The sequence below is a fragment of the Sciurus carolinensis genome, chromosome 15, assembly GCF_902686445.1.
Source record: "Sciurus carolinensis chromosome 15, mSciCar1.2, whole genome shotgun sequence".
Taxonomy (NCBI): Eukaryota; Metazoa; Chordata; class Mammalia; order Rodentia; family Sciuridae; genus Sciurus; species Sciurus carolinensis.
In genome coordinates, this window is record NC_062227.1 from 25,306,239 (window position 1) to 25,318,259 (window position 12,021).

Consider the following 12,021-nt stretch of genomic DNA (forward strand, 5'->3'; position numbering starts at 1 on the left):
GTCTAATGTGAAAAAAATCCATTGATAATAGCAATAAACTTTAAAATTTACCCCAAATAAGTATAACAAAGCATTCTTGAAATCTATTGAAAATTTGAAGAAAATGCTTGACAAACAAAAATGATTAGATAACATGGAGAAAGAACAAATTTCTGAATTAGAAAACTCAATATGTAAAGATTGATCCAAACAGAAAAGGCTCCACATTAGCAAATAAGAATGTGTAAAATAGACAAATAAGTCAGTGAAATAGCATAGAGGGACCATAATAGACCCACAAATATATAGAAACTTGGTATCAGAATTGACTTTGCAGATCACTTCAAGTACGGATGAGTCAAAAACCATTTTCCACATGAAAAAACTAGGCCCCTACATCACACCATAGAAAAAGCAATTCCAGTTTTACTATAGATTTAAATACTAAAAATGAAACTGCAACATTTTGTTTTTAAAACTAATAGGAGAATAGCTTGGTAACCTGAGTCAGGAAGGACTTCATAAACTGCATGTGCAAACTTTACAGGGAGTATATTTGACTATACTGATATTAAAGTCTTTATAGCAAAGTACTATACCAGTGAAGAGCCAAGGTGCAGACTGAAGGTAGGAAATGCATGTAGGCCACCAAGAACAGAAGGAAGAATGGGCAACACCAACGAGTAAGAAGTTCACAGGACGTAGAACTTCACAGTTGAACTATTTCAAAGTATCTTAAAATGACCAAATCATTTTTGAGAGCCAATTACATATAAGAACAATTACATGTAATAGCTTACAAACTATACAGTAAAGCTTTTAAAAATTCTATTTTTCATCTTTTACACAAATTATAATTTTATATAATTATGGGGTACACAGTATGATTTGATATATTCCACAGTGTGGAATGATTGAATCAAGATAATTAACATATCTGTCATCTTAAGTCCAATATCATGTATTCCTCCTATCTAACTACAACTTTGCATCCTTTGACCAGCATCTCCCCAACTCCCTTATCCTAGCCTCTGGTAATCACCTTTATACTCTGTTTTTTTGGGTTCTGTTGTTTTGGAGTCCACATGTAAGTGACACCAAATATTTTATATAAAGTTATGAAGAAATATCAATGGCTAATGTTATATCATGCAATTCCATAGGATCAATCCTTCCCGGAGCACGAAAATGGTTTTCAGGTTGGCATGAGATTAGAAGGCATTGATCCCCGACATCCATCTGTATTCTGTGTGCTTTCTGTAGCTGAGGTGAGAGATGTGGTTCTGTCTTGGGCTAATTGAATGATGACAGAATTTTCTAGAGAATAACAAATTTGTGTGCCTTTGATCATAAACAAGTTCCAGAACATTGTGGATTTAATTTAGTCTGTGATGGGTGAAAATGTTTCTTAATGAATTTTTTTCCTCCTGTGAAGATGAATTTTTTAGTAAGTCCTTCATCAGCTAGCATTTATTCTTGACTTAATTGGCTAATGGTTTTCACCTAAGATTGATAACAATTCATGAATCACACAATATTTTCCCCTATTAACAGAAACATAATTATTCACATTTTAGTTGAACTAATGAGAAATGTATATGAATAATATTTATACCTATAATTTATATACTTTTATAAATACATGCATTTTTATGAAAATTATATACAGTGAAGAGCCTGTGATGGAAGTAAATGACTTGTAAAACGTAATATTTACTAAACATATTATCAAATCAATAAGAGATAACTGTATTTCTAATAGCATTCATTGAAGAAGTCACATTCATTTGCTCCACTTGATTGATTGTAGCTATTAAACTTGCTCAGCATGTCTAGAGGCTATATTTCTGACTGTTCTGATGTTCTCTTTATTGCGTATGCTGCATGCATATGGTAGAGCTGAAACAAGTCTGTCCCCATTTTGTTTTGCTCTGTACTTCTGTCTACTCTTTTCCCCTATTAACAGAAACATAATTATTCACATTTTAGTTGAACTAATGAGAAATGTATATGAATAATATTTATACCTATAATTTATATATTTTTATAAATACATGCATTTTTATGAAAATTATATACAGTGAAGAGCCTGTGATGGAAGTAAATGGCTTGTAAAACGTAATATTTACTAAACATATTATCAAATCAATAAGAGATATCTGGATATCTGTATTTCTAATAGCATTCATTGAAGATGAATTCTTGGGATATGAATCCAAACCAACAGCAAGAGATAGGGGTTCTGAAAGGAATATTGGGCAGGTGTTGAATTAATAAATAAACTCCTCAATTAAAATATTTAAATCATGGACCCTTTTTTTCCACCCTAAACTTTTTTAATGTATTGGTTCTTTTTAGTTATACATGACAGTAGAATCATTTTGGCATAATTATAAAAGCATGGAATATATCTTGTTCTAATTCAGTCCTAGTACCTCTCCTTCCCCTCCCCTTGCCCCATTCCCTTTTGCCTTCCCTCCACTGATCTTTCTGCCATTTACCCATAGTTATTATTTTTAATTAATTTCTTGTGGATGTACACAATAGTGAGATTTACTGTAGTATATTTATATGTACTTTGACAAGTAAAATGCTGTATTTTGTAGAAGGCTCTAGTTCCTGAAGGACAGTATCTACTTCATTATAGTTTTGTTTTAACCAGATGTCATGTATAAATTTGTTCTCTAATGATTCTCTAATTTGTTCCCATTTGGGAGGAAGCATCAGTTCTTTTTTTTTTTTTTTTTTTTTTTTTTTGCGGTGCTGGGGATTGAACCCAGGGCGTTGTGCTTGCAAGGCAAGCACTCTACCAACTGAGCTATCTCCCCAACCCTCAGTTCTTAAATGTTGTTAGCACTCACAAAATATTTGAATATTTTAAAAATTTTGTGTCCATTTCAAACGTATGACATTTAATGAACAATTGTAAACTTTACATGTTGCAGGTGTGTGGTTACCGGCTAAGACTTCATTTTGATGGATATTTAAGCTGCTATGATTTTTGGACCAATGCTGGTTCCCCCGACATTCATCCAGTAGGGTGGTGTGAAAAGACCAAGCATGAATTGCACATCCCTAAGGGTAAGCCATTGAGAGAACCTGGTGTGAAAATTTGATCCCCAAAGAGAACTAAAACCTCAGAGATAATCCTCTTTAGATTAAAAAAAATGTTCATGACTTTTGGGTCTGATATTCTGATAAGATACATAGGGTAGAAATAAAACATTATGGGAGCATATGCTGGCACATAAAGTTTATTATATATTGAGCAACTGATATTTCAATCTTAGTTGAAATGAAATATCATGCTATATCAATGACACTATGGTGAAGAAACTTGAATCAATGTCAATTGTTGTAAACTCCAGAATCATGGAAAACATGGAGCTATGAAAAAAAATTTTCAGTTCAAGTTTTCTTTTGATGGTAAAATGTCACCTTTGTCTTTTGTTATATACTAGAGGAACCCTAGCCAGTTGTTTTGTGCAAATGAGCTGAGGGTGTGATCAGTCAGATGCTCATGGGCCAGTTTCTTTGCATGACCAACTTCTGCGTACAGTCTCCTGCTTGGCGTTAGACTATGAAATGACTGTGGCAACTTCTGGAGTAGGTATTCTTAGTAATCAACTCAGAGTGTCTCTTGGGCTCTGTCTTGGGACCTGTGATAAGTCTCTTGAGATTGCTGGGATTTTAAGAACTGGTGATAGGCAACAGGCTCATTCATCCAGTAGGTACATGGAGTTCTTACTATATGCAGGTACTGGAGCTAGAGCATGAATAAAATCTCTCTCTCTATGGGCTTTCATTCTGGAGGAGGGGAAGGATTGAGACTGGACATAAGGATGCTTTTTTAGATAGTGTGGTGAAGATAGGCCTGTCTGAGGGGTCCCATAGACACTTGGACAAAGTGAGAGAGAAAGCAACATGGTTCAGGGCAAGTCCAGAGCAGATGCCCTGGGGCGGGAGTAGACTTGGTGAGGATGAGGACTCTCAGGGAGACAAGTGGAGAAGCAAGGCAAAAAAGGCAGGAGGTGAAGTCAGAGCTGCCACTGCGTTAGGAGTTTGGCTTATGTTCTCAGTATGATGCTCTCTCAGAAAATATCTTGCATTATTTGTGTCAATGCTATTTGAGTCACCTTAGGGCATATGAATGGAAGACAAGGCATTTTTAGTGGGAACCCTATAAAGATAAGGTACAGAAAGTGGGAGCTGCCCAAAATGGTCTTTGAATTGTGAAGGGTTTCTGTAATTCCTCCCGTATAGGGCTTTGTTGGATCACAACACCATTGGGATCTCTTATGGTCTTTGTGACATGGCTTCTTCAGGGATGGGGACAACACTGAGACTCTTGTCTTATCCCTTTACCCATTCTAGAAAGTCTTAATGGAGGTGAGACTCCCACCAAGACCCAGGGTCCCAGTGCCACAGCTTAGTGAACAGTAAATATTTGCAGGGAATGGTATGCACGATGGGAAACCACATTCAACCGTGTTGAATTTATGCCATTAAAAACATTGAAACAATTTGGAGATTTTAATGTAAATCATTTGTAACCTGCTAAGGGCATGGAATTTGTGACAAAAGACTGAATGGCAATAATATATTTAACATACTTGTGGTTACCTCTTGTGAATATTTTGAGTAAATTGTACTTTTTTTTTTCTAGGTTATAGAAAAGATAAATTTGTTTGGATGGATTACTTGAAGACCTGCAAATTGCAAAATGCTCCTAAGAAATTATTCAGAAACAGAAGTTCTGTAAGTATTTACTTCCTCAGTGTAAGTCAGAAATTTCCTTGAACTTACTTTTATTAAAATTCACTCTATATTCTGTTATATTTTAATCCTTTAAGAAATTATGGAAACTTAACTTCCTGTGACTTTTCTCACTTAATTTGTCTCCTTTTTCTATGGGAATCTTTTTTATTTTCTCTTTAAAAGTACAATTAAACACTTCAGTTAGCTGTATAAAGTTGAAAAACGTATATTTAAAGATGGCTAAAACCAGTTATCCCACTCCGCAGTTTATAGTCAAAGGACCTAAAATCAGCAAACTATAGTAACACAGCCACATCAATGTTTCTAGCAGCTCAGTTCACAATAGCTAGATTGTGGAACCAACCTAGATGCCCTTCAACAGATGAATGGATAAAGAAACTCTGGTATATATACAGAATGGAATACTATTTAGTCATAAAGAAGAATAATATTATGGCATTTGCAAATAAATGGATGGAATTGGAGAATATCATGCTAAGTGAAATAAGCCAAGCCCAGAAAACCAAGGCCGAATGTATTCTCTGATAAGTGGAGAATGATATATAATAGGGGTGGGGGGTGGGGAATGAGAGAATAATGGGGGAACTTTAGAATAGGTAGAAGGGATGAGGGGGATATGAAAAATGGTAGAATGGGACAAACATCATTACCCTATATACATATATGATTACACAAATGGTATGAATCTACATTGTGTACAACCATAGAAATGAAATTATGTACCCCATTTGTGTACAATGAATCAAAATGCAGTCTTTAAAAAAATTAAAAGATAAATAAAAATAATAATAATAAAAGATGGCTAAAATGGAAGATGTCTTTCATAAATATTTTTCTTTTTTACTTACAATGAGTTAACCTTTTAAACTTAGTTTTGGTGTTTTGAAACCAGTAGGCACTTCAGGCGGACTTTAGATATAACCAGGTTTGATGTAATTGAGTGCAATGAAAACAAGGGACCAGCTCATGCAGACTCAGGGTGCTGTGCATATCTGTGTGAAGAACACTCCCTCTGCCATCTCTGACCCCAGCATCCCAGTTACCTTTCATGGGATAAGTCACAACCCCAACTACAATCAATCTTCTTAGCCACTTTCTGGGACCAGCGGTGAGGCTGGCATACTGGGAGAGGACAGGGACAGTACCGAAGCCTGAGTCACCTGCAGGTGGTTGTCACTGTGCAGGTCTCCTGCTTGAATTTCTGGAGCTTCACTTTATTGATCTTAAAATTAATGTTACATGATTGTTGTATGTGTTCCATAGGATTGTCTCAAGGAAAGTGAGTTATTGAAATGTGAAATTTCTTTTAAAGTAGAATGTGCTAAAGAAAAATAAAAATTGAGGTTTAGTGTAGATACTAAAGAAGTAGAGAAGAAACCCTCATTTTGTCCCCAGATATTGGGTAATACTCCCAAATCCCAGAACCAGCTAATTATCACAATTCAAAGACTGGGGTTTTTTATAACAGTTATTTTATGGTAAATCATGATCTATAGCATTTTTATATGAACAAACATATACAGGTACTTAAAAAAAGATTTGCTCTTTTAATTGTAATTTGTATACATGGATTAGTGCATATGTTCCTTAAATATTGAGAAAGTCTACTTTCAGATTGAATAATCAATTTAATGATACCTTGAGCATGTCTTTACCACTTTTTCAAGTAGCACTATTTGAATATATTGAAAAACCTATGGGAAACAGAGAACATCATTTGATATGACCATATTCAGCAAACACTATTTTTAAGTGAATACAAATTACACTAAGAACTGAAGAGGGAAAAATGAAGTTGATAAGGGAAAGAAAATCTCCCTGTACATCAAAAGAGAAAAACCCAGAGGAGCTAGTTTCCCTGACCTTGCTTAGGAATGTAAGCTACATGACAGTTTTCCTGTCATTTGCTGGTTTCTTTCCAGAGGGTAAGTGTTGATGCCCTCTAGGCTTTGCTTCTAAACCTGCTTGGTGTCCTCTTTCTTTTTGTGCCTCTTCTCCTGCTGGTGCTGTGTTAGAATGGGCCAGTGCCTAAGGAGTTTCAGGTGGGAATGAAGCTGGAGGCTGTGGACAGGAAGAACCCTTCCTTGGTGTGTGTGGCTACCATAGCAGATATTGTGGATGACCGCTTACGAGTGCATTTTGACAACTGGGATGACAGCTACGATTACTGGTGAGACACCAATGTTTTTTTTTTTTTTTTTTTTTTTTCCCTCTTTTCCCCGCATGCTTATATGTTTGCGTTAAGAATTTATTTTTATTCTAGTCCCATCACTGTTCTTGCTGTTCTCATAGTAATGAACATCAGGAAATTCGGTGGTTGATTTTTCACCGCCTTCTCTGATGTGAATTGTTGAAATAAGGAACTCAAGAAACTTTATCCACATCTTATAAGATGTTATCTAGTGAGGCCTCACCTAAACTAATATGAACAGGTCAGGGAACTTCGCTGTATGTTTGTCTAGTTTGTAAGAGAAACAGTTTTGTGAAGAGGAATTTAAGAACTTGCAGTGTTTTGCTTTCTTTTCTTTCTTTCTTCTTTCTTTCTTTCTTTCTTTCTTTCTTTCTTTCTTTCTTTCTTTTTTCAGTCTGAAAGATGTTGCACTCATCCTGTCACATTTTCAAAAGAAAGATTCAGGGAGCACAAGAGTGGATTATTTGAAAGCCTGTGGGGAACAGAGAAAATGTGTACTGGGAAGCCATTAAACTAACATTGCACAAGTTAAAGGGGTTTTCTGGATAAAAACCTGAACTACAGAGGAGGACACCGTGAAAATACTTTTGTAGCATTTCCTCATAGTGTGTTCTGAGTAATGGACAAGTTCTGCCAGGGGCCGTGGTTCTTAATTTGCATGAGGGGTGTCCTGCATTTCCTTTCTAACCAAGAAGCAAAGCATAGAGTAATTGTTGTATGTGTCTTTGGTGGAATATTCTGGGCTCTTTGAAAGGAGTAGGAGGAAAAATATAGTTATCTGGAATCTGGATTGTCCTACTATAATTTAGACTGTCCTATTAATATTTTCCATTACTGTAAGTAAGAACTGGTAGGAGAAGTATAGAAAGTGTTTGCTCTTTGAGGATATCACTAGCACTTCTGGTCCTTGTCCCCCTTTATTTTATGCTATGAACTTTCAAGAAGGTTATGCAAAAGAAAAGTTTGGTCACTAAGCCTACAAATATGGTACTAAAAATTACTTCTCTTTCCCTTAAACTATTAAGTACTGTTTTCCGATATCTCTTGATATCCAGAATGGCGATTACTCTTTGATTCTTTCTCTGGCATTGAGTAATATGGGACCTAACACAGGATCCTGTTTTTGCAGGTGTGATGTTAATAGTCCTTATGTCCAGCCAGTTGGTTGGTGTCAGGAGAATGGAAGAACTTTGATAGCACCCCAAGGTGAGCAGACTGGGTTTTCTTTGAAGTCATCTCTGTATGGGTGGCTGTCCACATTTTTATTTTTTGTGTATGTAAACCACATTTCAATACAAAGTATACGATAAAAATGCCGAGCAAGATTTTTTTAACCACCAAGTGTCTGAACTGTGTGTATCCTTCCCCATAGCGAAAATGGACTGTGTTTGTAAAGATGTATTAGGCAGCCATTAAAAATTTGTACAGAGTTTTTATCTCAGTCCATGAGTACCACTGCTGAGGACTAGCATTTAAAACTGACTATTTATAGGTACATAATTTATCTTAAAACAATTAATTTTTGAGACATAAGATTGTTAAGTACCCTTAACTTTGGCATTAAATGTAGAAATGCAGAAATCTGAGATGTGAGAATTAACTTAATGAGTATTCACACTTGCTAGACATCTTTTAACAGAAAAACTTAAGCATTTAAATAAAGACTCTTAATAGCCATTTTTCTTCATTACAGAAATTTTAGAGATTTTTCTTTATCAAGTTTTTTTTATTTTACTTTTAAAAATGAATGAAGGTCAGGGATGTAGCTCAGCAGTGGAGCCCATGCTTAGTATGCCAGTAAGCCCTGAATTTGATCCCCAGCACCTTCCTTCCCTCCAAAAAATTTAGCCATAGTGGCTATGTAAACTTAGCATCTTAAAAACAAGTGACGAAGGAGAAATGTTTTCTTTCAGTACATGATATACAGGAAAAAATGTAGAGCTAGGGATACCATCTAGAGTGGAACAACTGTTTATTTTTTAATTTGAATGATTCTGGAGTTTTGCTATTAATCTTATTTCCCTTAAGTATAGAAAAATATTAAGATTCCACTAAATTCTTGGATTTGGTGACCAGAAATTAAATAATTAACAACAAAAAAATGAGTCAAACAAAGCAAAACAAAAATTTTCAACTATTCATAAATACTAATTTGGTCTAGAAAGGTTTATGAAACATGTAACATCTTAAATTCTTATTTTGACATACAGATTTAGAGCCCTTTTTTCCTATATTTCTGTAAAAAGGTCTAAAGCTCACTAACATTCTTTAAGATGAGGTGTGATATCTGTCACTTCATCCTGAAGCTGAGGTAAGATGTCTGTCAGTTGGCGTGTCTGAAGATGGAAACTGCTCTCTTTTCGTCTTCCTCTAGTGAGATCAGTTCCATCTTTTATTTTTCAAATTTATTTTTATTGTAAACAAATGGGATACATGTTGTTTCTCTGTACATGGAGTAAAGGCATACCATTTGTGTAAGCATACATTTACATAGGGTAATGGTGTTTGATTCATTCTGTTATTCCCCCCCACCCCTCTTTTCCCTCTATACAGTCCCTCCTTCCTCCATTCTTGCCCCCTCCCACCCTCATTATGTGTCATCACCCGCTTATCAGTGAGATCATTCATCCTTTGGTGTTTTGAGATTACCTTATCTCACTTAGCATGATATTCTCCAGTTTCATCCATTTGCCTGCAAATGCCATAATTTTATTCTTCTTTATGGCTGAGTAATATTCCATTGTATATATATATATATATATATATATACCACAGTTTCTTTATCCATTCATCAACTGAAGGACATCTAGGTTGGTTCCACAATCTGGCTATGGTGAATTGAGCAGCTATGAACATTGATGTGGCTGCATCTCTGTAGGATGCTGATTTTAAGTCCTTTGGGTATAGGCCAAAGAGTGGGATAGCTGGGTCAAATGGTGGTTCCATTCCAAGTTTTCTAAGGAATCTCCACACTGCTTTCCAGAGTGGCTGCACTAATTTGCAGCCCCACCAGCAATGTATGAGTGTACCCTTTTCCCAACATCCTCACCAACATCTATTGTTGTTTGTATTCTTGATAATCACCATTCTAATTGGGATGAGATAGAATCTTAGGGTAGTTTTGATTTGCATTTATCTTATTACTAAAGATGTTGAACATTTTTTCATATATCTGTTGATTGCTTGTAGATCTTCTTCTGTGAAGTGTCTGTTCATTTCCTTAGCCCATTGTTGATTGGGTTATTTGTATTCTTGGTGTAGAGTTTTTTGAGTTCTTTATAGATTCTGGAAATTAGTGCTTTATCTGAAGTATGAGTGGCAAAGATTTTCTCCCACTCTGTAGGCTCTCTCTTCACTTTGCTGATAGTTTCCTTTGCGAGAGAAAGCTTTTTAGTTTGAATCTATCCCAGTTATTGATTTTATTTCTTGTGCTGTGGGAGTCCTGTTAAGGAAGTCTGATCCTTTGCCAACATGTTGAAGATTTGGACCTACTTTTTCTTCTGTAAGATGAAGGTCTCTGGTCTGATTTCAAGGTCCTTGATTCATTGTGAGTTGATTTTTGTGCAGGGTGAGAGATAGGGGTTTAGTTTCATTCTGCTGCATATGGATTTCCAGTTTGCCCAGCACCTTTTGTTGAAGAGGCTATCTTTGTTCCATCTTGTTCTCAGTAGATTCCTGGAGGGGTTCAGCGTTCAAGCCCATCACCTTTATGTCTTGGTGCTGTGTCAGTCCAGAAACATTCTGTGGTGCTCATTAAGAATTAGGTGTTCAGCATCCTGCTGTAATTAGGATTGGGATGTCTCTGAGGGACCTATTCCAAGGTCACCAAAGATTACTTTTTCCCATTAGTATCCTTATTGAAAGTCACTTGATCATAGGAGTATGAGTTTATTTCTGAACTCTTCAGTTTTATTCTGTTGGTCTATATGTCTGTTCTTACATCTCTAACACCCTACCTTGATTACCATAGCTTTGTATAGATTTCAAAATTGGAAAGTAAGAGTCCTCCAGCACCACAGTTGTTTTTCAAGATTATTTTTGACTCTTCTGGGTCTCTTACATTTCCATATGCACTTTAAAGAATTAACTTTTCAATTTCTTCTGTAAAGCCAGCTGGGATTTTGATAAGAGATTGCACCAAATTTGTAGATCAATTTGGGGAATGTTGTCATTTTCACAATGGGATGGGTTTTCATCTGTTTAGACCTTCTTTAATTTTCTTCTGATATTTGTAGTGTGCAGTCTACACATCTTTCACTTTCTTTATTATATTTATTACTAAGTATTTTATTCTTTTTTAGATTGAGGTGAAATTCATATAGCTAAGTTAACCATTTTAACAACAGCACAACCCTGGGAACCATGCTTTTGATAACAGTGACCCTTAGGGGGAGACTTAGCACACCCAGCCATGGCACTCTGATACGGAATAGTTGTTAATTGGTGCATTCTAGCTTATCTATTTTTTCTTTTGCTTCTTTTGTATTTTTGTGTTAAATATAAGAATTAGTTGCCAAATTTGAGGTCACAAGAATTTACCTGTGTTTTTTTGTTATGGAATTTGTAGATTTTGCTCTTAAATTTAAGCGATTGCTCCATTTTTATTGAATTTTTATATATAAAATAAGGTAGGGATTCAACTTAATTCTTTTTTATCTGGTTACCCAGTTTTACCAGTAACATTTGTTAAAGAGACTATTTTTTCCCATTTAATGATTTTGGCACCATTTCTGAAAATAAACTTTCCATAGATTTTTTTTTTTATTTGTAATACGTGACAATAGAATGCATTTTGACACATTGTACACAAATGGAACACAACTTCTTCTTGTGACTGAACATGCTGGAGAGTCACACCTGTAGTGTAATCTTACATGTATATAGGGTAATGTCCATCTCATTCCACTGTCCTTCCCATCATCATCACATCCCCTTCCCTCCCCTCACTCCCCTCTGCACAATCCACAGTTCCTTCCTTCCCCTTCCCTCCATGGATTAGCATCCACTTATCAGAGAAAACATTCATCTTTTAGTTTTTTTGGCTTGGTTTATTTCACTTATCAAGATATTAT

The 12,021-nt window shown here is 35.6% G+C and overlaps 1 protein-coding gene across 9 annotated transcripts in view; it reads left to right on the plus strand.

Moving 5' to 3' along the window:
* Window positions 1-12,021, plus strand: part of L3mbtl4 (L3MBTL histone methyl-lysine binding protein 4) — a 520,509-nt gene that overhangs the window by 201,464 nt on the left and 307,024 nt on the right. For 8 of the 9 annotated variants that reach the window (XM_047526991.1, XM_047526997.1, XM_047526990.1 and 5 more), the window contains exons 6-10: window positions 1,143-1,247; window positions 2,925-3,060; window positions 4,646-4,737; window positions 6,774-6,928; window positions 8,079-8,155. In XM_047526991.1, the coding sequence (XP_047382947.1) occupies window positions 1,143-1,247; window positions 2,925-3,060; window positions 4,646-4,737; window positions 6,774-6,928; window positions 8,079-8,155 (565 nt within the window). The remainder of the gene's footprint in view (window positions 1-1,142; window positions 1,248-2,924; window positions 3,061-4,645; window positions 4,738-6,773; window positions 6,929-8,078; window positions 8,156-12,021) is intronic. The other variant, XM_047526998.1, reaches the window with a different exon arrangement.